General features: G+C 42.0%; 1 protein-coding gene across 3 annotated transcripts in view; it reads left to right on the top strand.

The window, feature by feature from the left end:
- The first annotated feature begins 720 nt into the window (after positions 1–720).
- Positions 721–21056, top strand: part of LOC149085814 (regulator of G protein signaling 7-like) — a 76477-nt gene continuing 56141 nt past the window's right edge. For all 3 annotated transcript variants that reach the window (XM_089232240.1, XM_089232241.1, XM_089232242.1), the window contains exons 1-2: positions 721–1500; positions 14304–14400. In XM_089232240.1, the coding sequence (XP_089088366.1) occupies positions 1417–1500; positions 14304–14400 (181 nt within the window). In that variant the 5' untranslated portion in view covers positions 721–1416. The remainder of the gene's footprint in view (positions 1501–14303; positions 14401–21056) is intronic.

Consider the following 21056-nt stretch of genomic DNA (forward strand, 5'->3'; position numbering starts at 1 on the left):
CTTGAATTTTCCAGGTTGGGCCTCAAAGAAATCACTTAGCCCGGGGGCCCATGATGTTCTTAAGACGGCCCTGGCTCATGCACCCTATCTTGGTCAATCACATGCTCATGCACCCTATCTTGGTCAATCACATGCTCTTGCACGCTGCTTGAACTCACATGCTTGTACACGCTCTATATCAGTCTTTTGGTCACTCACTGACCTGATACCTCGCACTCTAGGTCACTAACACGCTTGCAGAATGTTCTAGTCATTCAGTGACCCAGTCTAGGCAGATTTATGATGTTGCCGTTTGTAGGATATTACAATTTTACCACCCTTCTCACATTCCACCGATTTTCTTGACCACTCATTCCTCAAATTTACCGCCCTCCAAACTTTCCGCCGCGTTCGTTAGCCCGCCACCCCCTCCTCAACCCCCATAAATAATACGCCTCTGACCACGACAAGAATTTTTCTTCAAACCGCACTCTCAAACGCGGATTACTTGCTTTTATATTAATTTCTAAACGTGTCTCATAAACGTTTCCCCCACCCTGTATAAAATCCGCTTCCTTCCTCCCTTCCCACTGAGAATAATTCCTGGAATCGATTGGATTTTCCTCTGCCCCACCCCCTTCCCCCCTTCTTCGACTGTGGCGGTAGCAGATGGCGCTGCGGTCGATTTTCCACGGACCGACCGTGGCCTGCGCGGTCCGAGATGCGCGGGGAAGCCTCCCCTGCAGGAAAGAGACAATCTCTCTCTCTCGTTCTCATTTCCTCTCCTTAATATTCTTCTATCTCTTCTGCCTTCTTTCTCAGCAAAATAGTAATAATAACAAGAGGACATACACACTGCCCGGGTGTGTGTGTGTGTTCATACACAGCGACACCACAAGTCCGAGGATTACCCTCTTAATCGTGAGTGGATAGGATTAGAGGAGAGTTGAGAGATCGCACAATGGATAAACATACCTCAAAAGCAGAAAAGGGCTGAGTGAAAAAACCAACAATAGTCAAATACCATAGCGACTGGTGTGGACGTTCCGGAGCATTCCCTATCGTCTGGTAATATCCATCTTCATATCGGAACGGATACAGTGAGTGAGTGTGCATGTGTGTATATGACTGGGCAGCAGAAGCAGCATAGTAGGATTAGTTGTTGTTATGCCTAACTACTTGGTCAAACTCGTCTCGCCGCCGAGCCAGAGTGTCATCACCATCGTCGAAGGCAAGTCCACTTTACAAGCTACTACCTCCTCTTTCTCCTTCCCATTGCGAACGATGGTGATGGCCGATGATGATTCCGAGCGACGACTCACTACGGACAATGGCTTCTTCGTCCGGATACTAGACATATAACGAGCTAGCCTTGTTTTGTTTTTCTGTCTTTTTTTTCTACATCCTATACAGGCATATACAAACGTAAAAGAAAAGATGGCTTATAGAAGAAAAGGTGACTCCGGTAACGGTCATGCCGCCGGGCTGGATGATAATCCTAATCTCATCGTGTACAGGAAGGTAAGTTAGTGATTTGTTTTTATATTCCGAAATAAAATTCTGAGATTGAAATGTGCGGGCAAAGATTGCAAAAACCCCCCGCAAAGTTAATAACCAGGGCTGCAATTAGGGGAGGAGGAGCAGACGGATCTGGTGCACCGGACCAGAGGGTGCTAAAATTTTACCCTTTAACATCTCCTTCAACATTACAGGGGGATGCCAAAATGCGTACTTACCCCGGCTAATCAAGCATCTAGGTGTGACCCTGGTGATAAAAGAAGCGCATGTAAAGGGGGAGAGAGAAGCTAAAGCCCAGGGTGGCAAATTTAAGGAATGAGTGGGTCCAGAAAATTAGACATAAATGAGAGAAGGGTGACGAACCCATAGAGAGTGTGTGCAAGCATATGAGTAACTGCAAGAGTGACCTAGAGAGAGAGTGCTAGCATGTGAGTGACTACTACTAAACCAGACATGCCCTTCGTCCATATTCCTCTGCAGAACTTCTAACGAATTGGTACATGTTGGAATGTGCGTGAACGTATAGTGAGAACCTTCCGTGACGTTTGTTTCTTTTTAATGCTTGTTATGTGCAGTGCTGACATCTGCAATCAATTTTTTTCAACTATGAGTTTTTCCTCAACTCATAGTGATTGAAGTGTAATGAATAATTATACCGTTGTAGGTTTGTTGCTCTCTGCGGCGAGACTTTTTAACGGGGGGAGATGGGCTCTCATTCGTGCCTCGAAGTTGGGAACCGCAGCATGTGAGTGACTGCAAGAGTGATCTGCCGTGATCATAAGCGTGTATAGGCAGGTAAGTTAGTGAGTTTTTTTGTCAAAAACAAATTATGAAATTGAAGTGTCGGAAAAATATTGCAACACCTTGAAGTTAATAACCAGGGTGGCAACTAGGGAAAAGGCGGATCTTGTGACCCGAGCGCCGGACCGGGTGGGAGGGAGAAAATTTCACCCCTTTAAGCTCTCCTTCAACATTACAAGAGGGTGCTAAAATGCGTGGTTGCCGCGGCTGATCAAGCATCTAGTTGCGTCTCTTGTGATAAAAGAGGTTCATTTACAGGGGGAGAGAGGGGCTTAGTGGGTTAGCCCAGGGAGGCAAATTTGAAGATGAGTGGTCAAGAAAATTAGACATAAATGGGAGAGGGGTGGCAAAACCATAGTCTACCTCTCCTGATGCGAACAAAAAATTCCACGTTTCTACTTAATTGCAATATTCATTGAGATATTTGGATTTGAAAAACGGAGGCATGTTAGGAAAAAAACCGTCGTTTCCCCATTTACCGCTGTTTTTTCCCAACTTTCCTCCGGTTTTCGAATATCTCAGTGAATATTGCACTTAGAAACGTTGGTTTTCTTTGTTTTTTTTGGCATCAGGAGAGACAAGGCAACATTTTTTTCTTATTTTAATAACTATAATCCCTTGAAACATGAATGACATATCTGAGTACTACACATTATTTGGAAAATTTGTCTAATTCGAAGTATACCTAGAATCAACGGTCCGCCAGTAAAATGTCATACCTTCTGTTTGCTATGCACTCTCTCTAACATGTCTGGTATGCATATTCAGGGCGCGATTTTGACCTGAGGTACCCTGGGCAAAGTAGATATTCGGGACTTTCCCATAGGCTTTCCCCGACTGCCGAAAAAAAATTAAGCAGCCATGATTGCGAATTCGAATGTCTCCCTCGGCACTTTACCATACTACAAAAGAACGTTCGCTTCAGGCAGCGGAAGATTCAATATTCCAATGCAGTAGGCCTCTCAAACTTTTGCCACACGTGGCTCCCTTGACATCGTGATATCGTTCATCTGGGGCTTCACGGAACATTGGGCAAAAGAACCACTTTAAAGCACTGAACGGGCATACATCAATACACCAACGCTTCGCGACGCCCCCGTTAAAAATTGGCGCTACTCCTACGACCCGTGGCACACACTTTGAGAGTGTTCCAATGCTTAAACAAGGTTGCAGTGAACGTAAAACGTTTCGAAATCCCTGATTTTGAATGCATAATTCTGAATAGGATCTAATTATTAGGCCTCGATCAGGGCCATCATCAAAGTCCCCTTCCCTGGCTAAAAATACCTGCTACCCCAATTTATATATTCACTGTTGATAATTTTACCAGATCTCATTTTCATGAGGCCCTTGCTGCACGTGCGGCCCTTTGGCCGTGCAAAGGTAAGCCCATGCGTTAAGAAAGCACTGCCCCGATCAAATTTTAAGGCCGAATGCCTCGAGTCGACCGACACGACCGACAATCAATTAACCATAATCTTGATGACGGGAGGTCATTGGCCACACAGGCTCATGTAGCTTATTTGATGAATATGATTTGTGGGCTCCTCACGGTAAGCGTCGATTTCTCGTTCGCATCCCGCAATGATTAGAGCATCGATTATCCGAATACCGATCAACTGAAACATTGGTTAACCGAAAGCGTTCCAGTCGGTCGGCAAATTCAAATTTTTGCGCCATGTAGAAGTTTATAGTTTTTCCGCCTGTGGGCTGTACAAATTCCCCCCCCCCCCATTCTGCTAATGTTCTTGAACAATCTTTCCTCGAATTTGTTGTCCCTTCGAACTTTTCGCCCTGGGCTATACGCGCTCCTCTGAGCTCCTGCTTCCACAATTTCCACTTCAAGGATAGCAGCCTAACGTAGAGGCGAACAACGCACCGCCCTTGGCTTTGCAGCAGGAATAAGATCACAATTTTCATCAACTCTTACTTTAAGGGTCTCCAAAAAAAAATTTGCCCGGGGCCTCGCTAATTCTAGCGGCACCTCTGCTTGGGGCCCTACAAACACCAAGACATTCAGTCGCAACTCGCTGTATTGGGATTAAAATGGTAGTTAACCCTTACAGCGGCAATCATCTGGTCTCTGCCGGGACTCGAACCCCGGCCCTCTTGCAAACCAGGCAAGCATGCTACCATCTACACCACTGGAAACACGACCCTGCCTTCTTTATTTCATGCACTGTGGTGCAAGGTGCTGAAGTAGAGGCATTATCAGTCTGTCTTAACTTCAGCCTCCAGGTGAGATGGTAAAGAAATATTGACGGCTTTTTTCACAGCCCAAGATATCGAGGAAACCAGGTATTTTCTGAATATGGATATATGTACCCCAACATATCCAGAAAATATCTGTTTTCTGGATAAATTAGGCTGAGAAAAAAAGCTGTCAATTGCTCTCAATGTTATGCATTGTTTGTCAACTTACTTTTCTATCATTCTTGCAGAATACACAGTAATATGTTTCCTGTACACGTGGTATTTCCCTCCAAAATGCAAAAAAAAAATCATTCTTGCTTTGGCTTGTCAAGAAATAGGAAAACTTGTACCTTTTAGCCATCCTGCTGGTTATTAGATATGCCACAAGTAAAAATCGAATGTTCAGGTGCTGCTTAAAAGCATCAATGCCAAAACGAGCTCAAAATGTAAAATGCCTTTATACACACGACAATATAAGATACAATCTAAGAAACTCATGTTGCTTGAGAGCAGTACCGCTAAATATAGAATTGAAATTTTATCCACAGATTTACTTAAAGTACAGGGTGGGCAAAAAGTCCGTAAAAACTTTTAAAATGAATAAAAAAACCGGAAAAAAACCCAAATAAAAAACGGTTTGCAGGGAAAAAAATTTTAACAGAGGAAAAATAAAACTAAAAAAACGGCCGATAGGCGGTGCTGGTACAAGCGACTTCGGTAGAAATATGCAAATGAGACGGTTATAAGAACTTACGCTCCTAATCCACAACCAGTTCATCGTTATATATGAACAAGGATGCTGAGTGCGAAAGATAAAGCTTTGTTAATGATGATTCTTTTACGTGGAACCGGGAATCAGCGACCATTGCCTTGCTTAAATTCCGAGCTCAGAAGAATGTGAGGACTGGAAAAGGGCCTTTAACAGCGCAGGCCTCATAAAACTTGTTCAGCGGTTTGAGGAAACAGGAACGCTGGAGGAGCGTGTAAGAGCCGGACGACCATGTTTAAGGAAGGCACGTTCGTCGCGTGTTGCAGCCGAAATGGAAGCTTTAGCATCCGAATCAGCTGCAGGGACCAGCGGTGCTCGTGAAGCTGCCAGACGCTTGTTCTTACCACCATCCTCGATACGCAATATATATATTTTTTTATAATAACGTGATCCTCACGTATTCCCAAGGGATCAGCGTGATCCGTCCAGGGAATTTGTTAGCGTTAATAAACATCCATGCCCGAACCGGGATTCGAACCCAGACCTGCACAGTGAGAAGCTAGTTCCCTAACCACTCGACTGCCAAGCGGCTTCTTCATGGAATCCTTGATATCCATACAGGTTGCAGTCGTGGCATGAACTTTTACCAGCGGATACCGTACAGAGGGAAGCATTTGCGAGGTGGACTTTCTCAAATCGAACAGAATCCCACCTGGGTGTTTAACATCTTGTGGACAAATGAAGCTCATTTTTCTCTTCATCGTGACGTTAATATCCATAACTGTCGCATTTGGACGACGTCTAATCCACGTAAGTACACGCAGGAACCATTGCATTCCCCAAAAGTGACAGTGTGGTGTGGGTTCGGTTCACAGGTTCGTTCATCATAGGACCCTTATTTGAAACGCAGTGCCCAGTAAATGGGTGGAAAACGGCTACGGTGAATGCGCAGCGTTATTTAACGCTTTCTGCGCGAGAAGGTCGTGCCATGTTTGCGTGAAAGAGATTCGCTTTCTACCGTCACGTTTAGGCAAGATGGAGCAACTAGTCACACTGCTTCTGTCATTCCTGATACAGACGTTCGGGGAAGACAAAATCATTAGCAGGCGTTGCAGGTTCTTGTGGCCTTCCCGGTCTCCAGATTTGACACCGGCAGACCTCTGGTTGTGGGGATATTTGAAATCACGGGTGTATCGATCCGGTCTATCCAATCTGTCGGAACTGAAAGATGCGATCCGCTGAGAGGTGTCATGTGGTGGTGGTGGTGGTTCCTTGTTTTGGTGGTCATGTGGAATACTTCTGTAATAAACGATTCGGAGGCATTCTGTTCGTTATTTGTGTACCTTTTCTTTGACTTGTGTACGTCAGCGCCACCTATCGGCTGTTTTTGTTGGGTTTTTTCCCTGTCAAAAAAAATTCCAGTGACCTAGCGATGCTAACCCTGCAAACCGTTTTTTATTTTCGTTATTTTTCCGATTTTTATTCATTTTTAAAGTTTTTACGGACTTTTTGCCCACCCTGTATATGTAAAAACACAACACTAAAGTAAGCTTAACTTCGGTTCTAAGCATCACATAAACAAAGCCAGTTTTGGAGTCACAAAAAATGAGGCTTTCATAAAAGATCGATATTTTTTTCCAAAATGACGTTTTAAACGTATTCGGAAACATTAGTTGCCCTGTGGTGATAGATCGGGATTTATGGTGGCACGTACGGTCAGTGCCTTTTTTAGATTCGATGCCAAGCAGAGATCATACGTCTTCGATCAGAGCGCGTGCCAATCGGATCTCGAGAGCGATTCTCGGGATTCGATTGATGGGTTAGGCATTTTCTACTCATCTTCGTTTCCGGGAGAAGAGAATGGAATGTAGCGACGAACGGGAATCGGCGAAATGGAATTAGAAAGCGGACGATGCTTGCACATTACCATTCATAACTTCAGCTTATTGCACTCTTAACGACTTTGACTTACTCATCGAATAATAAATGCAATTAATTAATCCGCTCACTGATACCACCAACAAGGCGCATCTTTATGGCTGCCATTAAGTCCTTCCTCTCTCATCCACATGATAGGATTAACAACGGACGGTTCATGAACAAAGTAAAGAAAAACCGCCATCACATAGCATGAAACTACCCATCACGTTCTTTTATTTCGTGCCGATTTTCCGCGAGTCATTAGATAGGCTATAGATCATACCCAGGTGACGAGAACGTGCAGGTCATACATGCTAAATCCATTTCCCGGATGTCAAATCTCGGAGTCATTTGATGTGACCGAAACCTCAAAAATTAACAAACCTAATTTAGCAAAAATGAACCGTGCGACACACTTCCAGATCATTCAAGTGGCCCGCGGTCAGTTTCACATCACTTGAGCAGACCGCGGCACATTTGCAGATCACTTGAGTGACCTGCAGCACAATTCCAGAACATTCGATTAACCCGCAGCATATTTACATATCACCGTGGCACATAGTTCCAGAGAACTTGAGATACCCGAGAAAAATTTACAGATGACTCAAGTGGTCTGCAGCACATTTAAGGATAACTTAGACCAGCGCCACATTTACAAATCACTTAAGCAACCTGCTGTGCTGTTCCAAATCACTTAATTACGTGACTCGCGCTTTCCTAACGGTTGAACACACTCGGTTTAGGTCAGAATTTCCTAAAATTTTTGTTTTATTGCCCCTTGGTCAGAAATTTTTTTCTCTCATCTCCCCAAATCAAGTCAATCCATAGGATCGTATGTTATTCCCATAGCTTCTACCGCCCCCTGCCCGGGGTGATATTGTTCACCTTGGGAAACACTGGTTTTGGTCGACCGAACACAATTCCGGTCCACAGCCATTGGATATTCAAAAAACCGTTTCAATTCTACCCCTTTAGGAAAGAGGAAAAAGAGAAGCCAGAACGTGTCATTCCGGTTGTGGGAGCCTAGAAATAGAGACGTTTTCCAATGGTAAAGCCGCAGAGAAATCCCCCCCCCCCTCCCCTCAAATCTCGGTCTGGTGGTATGGGAAGTCATCACGATATTAACACAGAGTGGTCTATAGCAGTGCGATTATGCTCCAAATAATCTATTCAAGGACATCTTTCCCTGTGTGCGTATCATCAAGGCCAGGTTTCGATCCCATCGCCGGTTTCATGCAATTTTTTAACTGTGAGGAGTGAATAAGAGCGGGTTTCTTCTAGCAGGTGTGGATGCAGAGGAAGGAGGATGATCACCCCTTTTCCAAGAGACAAATAATACGGGATGATCCAATGAGCTTACACAATAAGTCGCTCCTCCCGACACATTAGCAATGTATTTGCACCTGCTTTTTGGCACCACCATCCCTTCCTAATATATAGTTAACAAGAATAGGCGTGACTAAGCAATTTCTTGAGGTGGACGGAATATATTGACTGTCCTAGCGCATGGGTTCACCTGGGTGTTGCAGCGGACATCATTGCATAGGAGCCACGTGATAATGGGATTTGCTACATTATGATTAATGATATTTTAAATACTATGTACTTCTTGTTCATGACATGTCTGCCTGACGCGCGTCTGGTAAGCATGTCAGAGAATGGGATATAAAAGGAAAAATGTTTTAAATAACACAGAAAAAGCTTCAAACTAATGTTCCATGTGAGCTTCCATCCAACAATATGGCGGATCAAAGATGGCCGCCAAGCACGTTTTGTCTTCAGTGATTTTTTTCCCATATCCCAGTCAAAAACCATCATTTCTGAATTCTGAAAGCTGAAAATTGATTTATTTGACGTCAAGATGCGAAATTTTCCTGGTTAAAAATTCAGTATTGATTCGTTTTCGCCTCATAACATTGAAACTATCAACAAATCGCAAAAAGTGATTGGAATGGTTTTTGTAGTCCTAAGTAAGAGGACTGTTTTGAAAAAATTTGAAGATCCGTTGAAAAATAGTTGAAATATTCCTTTTTAAATAAAAGGGTCGTTGTGATCTCAAAGTTGAATTTTTGGTGTACAGTTAGGTACATGCTAGGCATAGAAGTACGCAGAATTTTCTCGAGGGGATTTTCAGATTTTTTTCCTTCTTGGGGAATTTACATTTTTTCCTGTAAAATGAACACTGTAATCTTGGCTCAAGGGGAAGTTAGAACCCTAACCCCCCCCCCCCCACCCCACCTGCGTACGCCAATGTTGTAGGTAACTATGAATGTTTTTAAGTTACGCTTTCGCATGATAATTCTGATTAGGATAGCTTCCTATAGTATAGAAATTAAATCAAATTCTAAAAATATTCCAGCCTACCCCCTATCCATTGCACCCCATGGGATTTCCATTTAGTGCCTTTGAAAATTAAAGTAGGTCTGTATCAGTACATATTACTGCGACTGATCTGGCACTAGTCTGACATGCATTTACTGCAATTGAGCAGATTAGTGTATCTGTGCATCCATAAGGCGTATGCAGAATTTTCTCAGGTGGGGGGGGTTAAATTTTTTTTCTCAAGGGGAAGGTTTTTTACGTTTTTTCCTACAAAATAACACTAATCTCGGCTTGAGGGGGGGGAGGGTTAAACCTTCCTTGCTTACGCCAATGTGTGCATCCCCATCCATCTGTGTAACAGTTATTCCTTCAGACTGGAAGTAGCCCATCAGCATTTCAATTAGTCTTGATTTGTTCTCGGAGGTTCGCATAAAGCTAGCTTGTTTAGTCGTTGCCACCCTATTTTCGTCAAAAGCAAAAGTCGCAGACATTTTTCACGTCATCCTTTTTGCCCTCTTCACACTTTTAGTTGATAGAGCATACATGTATCCATCAACAACCACAGCCTCACATGGAGAGAAGTATTTCTGCACAAACCTAACATATATTTGAGGCATATATCTCTGTAGGAGTTTCACCCCAAGCCAATGCTTGCATAATAAATCCTCCATCTACAATGGATGAGTATGTTAACACACGGCTCAACTGATTCAATGATAGCTGCTGAAGTTGATTTTGCATTCTTCCTCAGGAAAACCTCATCAAAGAGAGATGGGGGTTGAGAGGCTAATTCATATTTGAAATGATTTTGTAAATTTTCATTTGACTTCACCACACTTTCATTCCTTTATTATTTATTTTATAATCAATATATTGCTTGTGGCAAATATTGACATAACTCTTTTTTTCGCCTCTGAAATTTAACTTCCCCAAACTTCCTGCAATCGGGGACAGTAATTTTTCACCAACATCTTTTGCATAGTCACAATTCGTTTTATCATCAGCAACCAACCCACTTGCTACATTACTAAATAAGTGTTTAGGAAAGCTATCATTGAGAGGATTGTGAAGCAGCAGCCAATTGGATAGCTATGTCAAATCAGAATCATCTCGTGATAGTCTGGAAGTCCGAAATTCAACATGTTGTTCTGATGATACAAAACTTTTTACACAAAAATCTTTCAAGGCTTCAGATACTATCATGTTTATAGGGCATGAAGAAACCCCATCTAGATAAAGAGAATGTTGGTGGGCAATCAGGAGCATTTTTTTTTGTTAAGTAGGTACCTATATGTGAAAATCCCATGGGGTGAAATGTGTGGGGTGGGGGGGGGGGGACTGAGTATTTTCAGAATTTTATTTAATTTCTCTACTATAAGATGCTATCTCAGTCAGAATTATCATGCGAAAGCGTAACTTAGAAACATTCATAGTTACCTATCAAGTACCTAACTCTCAGCATCTAACTCTAATAGTGTTATTAGGCAAAGTTTTATCTATTCTTCCATAAGTACCTAACTGTACACGAAAAATTGAACTTTGAGACCACAACGACCCTTTTATTAAAAAAGAAATATCTCAACCTTTTTCAACGGATCTTCAGACTTTTTTTCGAAAACAGTCCTTCCACTTAGGACTACAAAAACATTCCAATCACTTTTTTAGTTTTTTTACTTTTTTAGTTTCTCGTTAGTTTCAAAGTTATGAGGCGAAAATAGATCGACATTGAATTTTTAACCAGGAAAATTTCGCACATCTTGACATTAAATAAATTTTCAGCTCATTTATATATTTTTTTTATTGGATAAACCTAGGTATAAATCAAAACAGACATTCTTGCAGAGTACACAGGTTTTTCCAGAATTGAAAAATGATGGTTTTTGACTGGGATATGGGGAAAAAATCACTCGCAAGACAAAACGTGCTTGGCGGCCATCTTTGATCCGCCATTTTGGATGGAAGCTCACATGGAAAATTAGGGGACTTTTCAGGACCCACATTCTACAGATATCTAGGAGCTAATCCTGAAAACTTCAGCTAGTTATGAACTTGTGTCATATCGACCCTGTTTTGGGCCTGAATTCACTTTGCTATATATACATATATATAAGCCCAAGGGTCCAGAGACCAACTTTAGTCACGATTTCTTTTTCAATTTAAATCTAGTAAAAAAAATCAATTCACTAGGTGAAGAGAGTCTAGCTCCTGGATGAGGGTAGAGGGCCCTAGATAACACAGTGGGGCCACGAGAAGAGGCAGTGATCCGAAGGGGACCATGGGCGAAAAAAGGTTGAGAAACACTGATGTAAGGTTATCAGGTTATCACGGCCGCCACATGCACTACACCCCGGCGCACATAATAGCAGGGAATGGGGCTCTAGCCTTGAAGACGGGGAATAAAACTTTCATTTGAATTTAATAGCGCCCGTGAAAACCTTGACCCGAGACCCTAGCTAACGCTAGAAACAAAAAAATTTCCATCTTTGTGAGAAAACCAAGGGTAATCGTAACAGAGGGGTGTACTTTATCTTTTAGCTGTTGTTTATTCGTTTGTCTGTGTAAGAGGGTTTTACTGGAAAAAGTAATTAATTAATTCTAACTATTCCAGATAAATCGTTTTCTTCGGAAAAAAACTCCTACACAAGTGGATACTTTACTTTGGAAAAGCCATTAATTAATCTTAACTCCGTGTAATGAGAATGAAATACATTCAACTCGCGTGTTATTTTTGCGCAAAACAAAGTTCTCGCACACGAAAAAACCTCCCATTAGTCATATTATTCAATGCGATTTCACGGAATGAGTAAGAGATGATCATGAAATCTCATGAGTCACCCACATGCTTGCACACGGTCTGAGGTCACTCTTTCGGTCTCTCACCAACCTGACCTGTGGCTCTCTAGGTCATTCACGTGCTTGCAACTGTTTTGGCCGCTCTCATGCTCACAAAATCTCTAAATCAATGAAATGCTAGCACACGCTCTAGGTCACTGTTTTCGTCGCTTACCAACATGATTCTCCCCCCCCCCTTTCTCTCCAGGTCACTCTCATGCTTACCTTACAAAATTTCTAGCCCATTCTTCTGACCACTCAGTGACCTCATCCCTCGCTCTCTAGGTCACCCTTTTGGCCACTCACTGACTTAGTCTCACACCGGCCTAAGCAGAAGTGGATTTATAGTTTCACAGTGGGCTATACAAATTTTTCCGCCTTTCTCTCATTCTGCTAACGTTCTTGAACAATTATTCCATATATTTGCCGACCCTTCGAACTTTCCGCCCTGGGCTATAGCTCGCTAAGCTTCTTCATGAACACGCCTCCGAGCGCCTACTCAAACATTTCCACTTCAAAGCAGTAGTGGCCCAATAGAGCTGAACAAGGCGCCGCATTAATTTTTCAGGCAGGTATATCAGTGAAAACGGTCGAGAGTTTCATGTCCAAGATACCGAGTATTTTCACGGATAAATGTCCAAACGATTCTTCCTCCTCGATTCCACCAGCGCGAGATGGTTGGTCGATCCTCACTTGTTCACAGATTGAATCAGTAATAACTCTCACTACTATTATGTTGTAGGCATGTGTAAGAACCTCGTAGCAGGAACTAAAGCACAATTTCCACCAACTCTTATTTTAGTGGCCTCTGGAAAAAAAGTTGTCTTAGTGTGATTTCATGAGAATTTTAGGATAATATTCAACCTCCTGTGTAGCAAGAATTCCCAAACTTATTGCGTTCGAGGCACCCCAGCTCGCTGTTTTGGCACTTTCGCGGGATCCTGAAGTGCCGTGAAACACTTGTTGAGAATCGAATTTGTTATACTACGATCCCTATTTACAGAGGTGGACTGGCTTTGCCACCCTTCTCCCAATTCTACCGTAGTTTTAATTTCTTTGACCACTCATTTCTGAAATTCGCCGTCCTGGGTCACCCACTGACCTTATCATTATCATGCTCCCACACACGGTAGGTCACTCTTTTGGATTCTTTACGTGTCCTGGTCCCTCGCTCTCTTGGTCACTCACATGCTTGCTTTCTGTTTTGACCACTCACATGCTTGCACACTGTTTCGGTTACTCCTATGCCCGCAAAATCTCCAAGTCACTCCTTTGGTCATTTACATGCTTGCACACGCTCTAGGGCTCTCTTTTGGTCACTCTTTTGATCACTCAACTGCTCGCACACTTTCTAGGTCATTCTTTTGATCAGACATTAACCTTGTTCCTCCCTCTCTTGGTCACTATTTTAGTTCCTCACTTGCTTGCATACTTTCTTGGTCGCAAGTATGTCTGGGTCACTAAGACCTGGTCACTCTGTCACTCACTGGTCTTTCTTTTCCCATGCTTTTTCTAGGGCACTCTTTTTATCACTCCCATGATCAAAAAATCGCCAAGTCACTCTTTTTGTCACTGATCGACCTGGTCCCTCTTTGTCTAGGTCACTGTTTTGGTCATTCACTGAAATGGCTCCACGCTCGCTAAGTCACTCACGTACTTGCACTCGCTCTAGGTCACTCACTGACGTATATTTAGTCCCTTGCTCTTTCGGCAAAGGCGGATTATTGTATGGTTTTTACCGCGTGTGTGCTACTCAAATTTTCTTGCCCTTAGATTCTACTGATTGTCTTGACCACTCATTCCTCAAATTTGCCGCTCTGAGCTATAAAGCCCCGTTAAGCCCCTCTCCACTTTCCCTGTAAATACGCCGCTGCTTATTAATTTTTTCAATGCTTTCTCAAATGCCATTTTTAGCCTAAAACAATCTATATCCAAGTTTATAAATCTTAAAAGTTGCGAGAATCTTTCAAAAGATGCGATTTTATCGTTTGTAGCTTCATTGATGTCTTTATTTTTATTGTCTCGACAGATGGAGCGGATCGTCGAGAAGATGCAGGACGAGCAGGCAGGTGTACCAGTGAAAACGGTCAAGAGTTTCATGTCCAAGATACCGAGTGTTTTCACGGGTAAGTGTCCAAACGATTCTTCTGCCTCGATTCCATCAGCATGGTTGGTCAACCGTGATGGTTGGTCGATTCTCACTTGTTCACAGATTGAATCAGTAATAACTCTCACTACTATATGTTGTAGGAATTCCCAAAGTTTTTCTGTTCAAGGCTTCCTCTGTATATCAGATATTTTCCACGGTGACGAGAACACAAAATTTAAAGGAAAGAATTGATAAGAAATTATCTCATGTAAAAAAAATTAATTGAAGGAAAACTTTGTGGGGTTGAATTGACCATAATTGCTGCCCTACCCCATGCCCTCTTGCTTCCACCTGGGAACGCATGCATGGAGACATTGGCCTGGGGGCTTCAGGCGCATACAAGAACCTCGTATTAATAGGACTACAATTGAAAAAAAAAAGTTTGATTTGAGAACATTGTAAAAAAGATTTAAATTTTATCGGTGGAAGACGATTCAGTAAGGGGAATGCATGAACGTAAAATTGTGGTCTGTGTCACAGAGCTTCTATCTTAGAGCCGGGCTCCCAACTAAAAACCCATCGGGCTCCCTTTATGGGGAGGGAAGCATGCTCTGTCAAACGGCAGGAAAACCACCAATAAAATTGAGCGTTGTTGTGTGGCTCATACTGTACATTGTTTGAAGTATTTCGATTTCTGTGAAAATTGTTGAAGGTATAATACTTTCACAAAAGTGGCCCCTTAGTCCTTTAAGCGGCAATTAGAAATCACTAAACCCCTTTTCAAAATGTCATATCTTTTTTAATGAACTAGGCTTTCTTCCTATTTTCAGCAGGTGCAAACTAAGGTGTATGGGGAAAAGTTTTTCATTGAGAAATCATTTTTACAAACTATCTGGGCTTGTCAGTGCTAAAATAAGAGGCTTTTATGGAGGCGAGATATCTCGTTATTGCCACTTAAAGGCTAAGCGGAGTGTAGACACGCATTATCACGAGTTTAATAAAAGTAACATGAAATGCCATGCAGGATAATGGGGATTTAAAGAAAAGTGACCCGGGGTAAGTGAAGTAACGTATTATCCGGGTGAGACCCATTGACGAGGTTTGACAATCGCATATCCTGACACGCCGTTTCATTAAAAAAATTCGGGAAAAATTGGGGTTGGTTCCTCCTAAATACAGCCAATCAGAACAAAGAGGATCTCGTGATTGTTCATGAAATTGAGGAAGAAAGACTCTTCTTTTTGCTCCTTCGGGCTAATTAAAAAAATAGGTTTTTGTTTCTCTGAAAAGTGATCATCTTTGGCTGATTTAGTGAATGGCTAAAGAAAAAAAAAAGATGTCGCCGAACACAAGAGCGGCTCTTTTAGTTCTCGCATACAAAGTCTCCTAATTAAAAACAAGGCCAGCCTTTTCACAACGTCCATTGTCATTTATAATTGTTTTTAGAATTTATATTTGTTGGGGGTATTGTGTCGGTATTGTGTGTGTTAAAGGGGGTAGGGATTTATCAATATTGCCCTTTTTTGGTGGGGAGCGTGTGATGATTTTCAGAATATCCTTGAGCTGGTTCGAAACTTTAGCGTACCACCCATTCTATTGATTCTACATTGTACATTCATAGTGCAAAAAAAAAAAAATTGATAACAACGGTGCTCAACCTAATTATGCGAGCCTCTCCATTGGTTTGAAACGTGTCGCGGGTCACTTAAGGTATCTGGAGCAGCGCCGTTGGTCACTCTAGCGATGTGTAGATGTGTCGCAGATCACTTACGTGATCTGGAAATGTGTCATGGGCCACTTGAGCGGTGTGGAACCGTGCCGCGGGTTACTCGAGTAATTTGTAAATATATGCCGTAGGGTCACTTAAGTGATCTGTAAATGTGCTGCGGATCGCTTAAGTGATCTGGAACTGTGCTGTGGCTCACTCGAGTGGTCTGTAAATATGTTTCGGCTTTCTTAAGTAATCTGGGGTTGTATTGCGGGTCACTCAAGTGATCGTGCTCAACTTTTTGAACAGTGCGAGCCACTCCATTGGTTTAAAAACATGCCGCGTGCCACTTGAGTGATCTGTAAAAGTCCCCCAGGTCACTTAAGTGATTTAGAAATGTGCTGTAGGTCAACTGAGTAATCTGGGAATGTGCAGTGGAACCACTTCAGTGGTTTGGAACTGTACCGCAGGTCACCGAAAACATATGTAAATATGCTCCAGGTCACATAAGTGATCTGATAATGCCCCGCGGGCCACTTAAGTGATTTGGAAATGTGTTTCAAGTAAGTGCACTTGAGTAATTTGGGAATGTGTCGCGGACCACTTAAGTGATGTGAAACTGCATGGCATATGACTAATGTGGTAATTTGTCGCTTAGTTTATTTTTAAGAAATAAGGTTTGAGGTCGCTGGCCACATCAGATGACTCGGACGGACACATTTGGTCCGCGTTCCATGGGTTGAGCATGTAGGACTTAAATGATGTGCAACTGCACCGCAGGCCATTTAGTGATGTATAAATAAGTCGCGGCTTTCTATTACATTATTGCTTTCATCAATTCTGGAAATATTTATTTCATTGGTTCAGGGTTGGCTCAAAATTCTGAATTTTCATTAGTTCTAGAATTTTTCTTCCGTTGACTCTGAATTTTCATCAATTTTGGAATTATTTATTTCCTCAATTTCCTGGATAATTTCTTTCATTAATATTTTCATTAGTGCTGGAATTATTCCTTTCAATTATTTTTATTTTCTCATCAGGTCAAAATTACCTTCAGTGCTAAAAATTATCAATTTATCAATTTTTGTGTTAATTTACATACCATTGTTTAAAATTTTTTATTTGAATATTTTTCTCAGAATTTCTATGTATTTCTGAGGGCGGAGGGGGGGGGGGATTCTAAACATTTTTTGGTTCCCCGAAATTTTTTAGACGCGCCTGTTCCCTCTGTTATTTTAGCACCGATGCCCGCGTGTGGTAAAGGCGACTCTGAACGGTTGAACCATGATCTATGTAAACTGCGTACTTATTAACCATTATCACGCTGAAATTATGCTAAACTCATGAGCCGCGGGCAAAAGTGGCCCCTGGAGTCATCTGATGTGGCCTACGACTCCAAACCTAATTTTGTAAAAATTAACTAAATGATTTTTTTACATCAGTATTGATTTTTTAGTATTAACACAAGAGATACATTTACGCAAGGCTGCAGCCAGATGCTTGGTCGGCCGAGACAAGCACGCATTTTCTCATTCCCCTTGTAATTTTGAAGAAGTTGAAGGATTAAATTTGCTCTCCGGGGGCCTAGTGTCTAGGGCCCTCGACCCCCCCCCCCTTAATTGTGGCCCTGCATTTACAGAATATTTGAATGAACCCGAGACACACACACACAGCTCTAGAGCATTTAAGCGGCCCATGGCCCATTTGCAGATCGCTTAAGTGTCCCGTGGTGTAGTTACACATCATGCTAATGATCCGCGGCATATTTCCAGTTCACTCAAGTGACCTGGGCATATTTAAACACACCTGACCAGAACATGGTTCCCACTTTATCGCCAGAGGAGATTTTCAAGCGATTGACGAAACTATGCTGTATAAACCTTTAATCCGGGCCAGAAAGGCCATCCCATGCGGGACAGGTTCACAGGAACCACACCCCAGGGCACCCATCCGTAATGCACGGCCGGAACTAGGGGAAGGTGGTAACTGCGGGGCGGCAGTTTTAGGTGGGAACAAAGAACACCGTGTTAAAAAATTATCGAATTTTAGAGTTGTGAGGGGACGGAAAAATAACGTTTGCCCAGGGTGGCGAAAATCCTAGTTACGGCCCTGCATAATGATACGTTATATATTTACAGATCACGTATGTGACGTGTGGCATAGTTCCACACGTCACTAGCACTTAAGCGGTGCTTAAGTGCTCTAAATGTACCGCAGTTCTACATCACCCAAATTTCCCTCAGCACGATTCAAGATCACTCAAGCTGCCCACGGCACATTTCCACATGGCTTGAGTGACCCGTGACACGTTTTCAATCCTTGTGAAGTGGTCTGCACTCTCCTTAAGGTTGAGCACCTTTGCTGTAAATGTTGCTTTTTTTGCAAGACGAGTTATGTTGCAAAGAAACGAAACTTACAGGCGGTTATACCGTATATATTGATTACTTTTTTTTTGCTTTCTCATACTCACTACGATGCCACAAGAGAAAGAGAGGGGGAAAAAGTCGTCGTTATGGGAAGAAAAGACCCGGATGTGGCACTTGTTCTTTTCCGCCACGCGAGGTTATCATCGCTTAAGAACGACTACGGACTCGTAGTTTTTTTTCTTTGGATCGATGGCTCTTTCACGTCATCACATAGTAATAAGGAAAAACATCGATTGGCTTTAAGCGTTTAACGGTACTGTCGTCTCCTCCTCGCGACGTTTTTTCTTTTTTTTTCAACCATTCACCACAATCCACGTCCGTCTATCTATGGTGCGGAAACTGTTTTGCTTTAACGAGTGTCGTAGAACTTTTTCGGTCCTTGTTATCCATTATGGCCTTTATCAAAGCGTCAACAAACTCATCAACTATTCCGTGAGAAGTAATTTCCACGTCTGTTTCGGTCCCCGAATTCTAGTCTTTCCCAGTATAGTGGGTTATCGTCGGATCTTTCCTCTCTCGAGCTCCAACAGGACCTCTCTCTCCTTGTTTTGTCCTGACAGGATTCATAGCCTTTGCGGTATAAAATGAACCAGTGTGGACCTTGGCCGCTGTGCAGTCATGTGAGCATCGTGCTGGACTTTGGTGGTTAGTTAAGGGATCTCACGACCTCCTGAAGTCGATTTCTCAAACAGGACTTTAAAAAATTCATTTAATTGAAAATCAAATGCAAGGAATTTCGTGTCAAACGGTTAATTTTCTTTTTCAAAATAAAAGAAATAAATAATGAATCAAAGTTTAAACTCATACGAGGAAAAACGATTTCGACGCGATTTAAAAAAAAAAAAACTACTTCACCAAACTTTTTCAAATTTTGTTGGAATATTTATACGAGATGTGTCAGAGTGTCACGAGATGTGTGAACCTCGAACTTGGATACCTGATTATTTGTTAGAATTTTATGAATTTGTAAGGACTAAAAAAATATATATATAAATTTAAAGAATCTAAATTCAAAATTTTTAAAATTACTTCTCATGAGTTAATTGCTTTTAATCGAAGGTTCACCTTACTAACACGTTTCAAATAAACATTTCTACAAAATTTCAGAATTTTTAGTGCAGTCGTTTTTTTTTATCTTACAGATAGGCTGCAGGAACTTCAGAAATTCGATCTAAGAAAAACACGTTCTAAATTTGCTTTTTGAATACTTTTACATTGTCATTCATTACTTTCTTTTATTTTGAAAGAAACAATTAACTAGAGAGACAGACGGCTTTTTTCTCAGCCCAAGATAGACACTGGACACAGTGACCACTGGTATAAGTGAGAGGGCCTGGGTTCGAGTTCCGACAGAGACAAGATGAATTTTCTTTTCGAGTTCACCTCACAGCATAATATCCAGAAAATATCTGTTTCCTTGTTATCTTGGGCTGAGAAAAAAGCCGTCTATCTCTCTACTGTCCCACCTGGGGGCCATTTCCCGAAGTTAAGAAAGGCCACTAATGCCTCTACTTCAACGCCTCACGCCACAGTGCATGAAATAAGGAAGACAGGGTCGTGTCTCCAGTGGTGTAGACGATCCTGTGTATATAATATGACAAGTGTAAGATAACAGATGGGATGACATGCCACCCCCCCCCCTCCAATTGCGTTTAAAATATATCTTCATCCTAATATGCGTACATTCATCCTTCTTAACGAAACCCTGGAACTTTTTCTCCAACTCTCAACCCCATCTCGTCTGTAATCACCACAAAATTTGTTAATCTCGACAGTACCCGATTGTCCGGGGAAAATATATTGTAAAAAATTTTTGTTATTGTTTTTTTCTTTTTTGACTCAAAATAAAGTGTTCCGGACTCTGCCACGAAGCTGGGCTGGAAGAGATCTCGGCAACGGCATAAGTCCAGTGGTAAAGTTCTAGCGTTCATGCATTCAGTGGTGTAGATGGTAGCATGCTTGCCCGGTATGCAAGAGAGTCTGGATTCGAGTCCCGCGGAGACAAGATGACTCTTCTTTCCGAGTTCACCTAAGCAGTATATCCAGAAAATATCTTTTTCCTTGGAACAATTAACTGATTGACACGAAATTTTTTGAATTGGATTTGCAATTGAATGTAATATTTTTTAAAGTCATTTTTTAAAAATCGACATTTTGAAGCCTGAAGTAGGTTTTCTACGTTTTTCAAACTTTGCGGCGGGAATGAGAGCCAATTTGACAAGGCAATGAACCAAATTAACTTTATATCACAAGTCTCTGTGCCCATTATATCGTAACGGTTTCACATGTTCATGAATAATAAAATAGGAAAGCAGGGTTTAATCTTGGTGCGGTCGGCTAGTTAGTTTTCCAATTACTACCACTACGACATCGAGCAGGTAGACCAACATTATCCTTGTATAACATGAGAATTCAGATATTTGTTATTTTCATTTCAAAGTATGAAATACGCATTGTGCAGCACCACTAGAGCGCGAATTGTAAATCTGACAGCGAACGAAACGAAAGGGCCACGCACATGCTCGTGCACACGCAACACGTTCCTGCACAACTGAATTC

The sequence above is a fragment of the Pholcus phalangioides genome, unplaced genomic scaffold (genome assembly GCF_987345545.1).
Source record: "Pholcus phalangioides strain wild (caught in Gottingen) unplaced genomic scaffold, Ppha-v1.0 ptg000005l_1, whole genome shotgun sequence".
Taxonomy (NCBI): Eukaryota; Metazoa; Arthropoda; class Arachnida; order Araneae; family Pholcidae; genus Pholcus; species Pholcus phalangioides.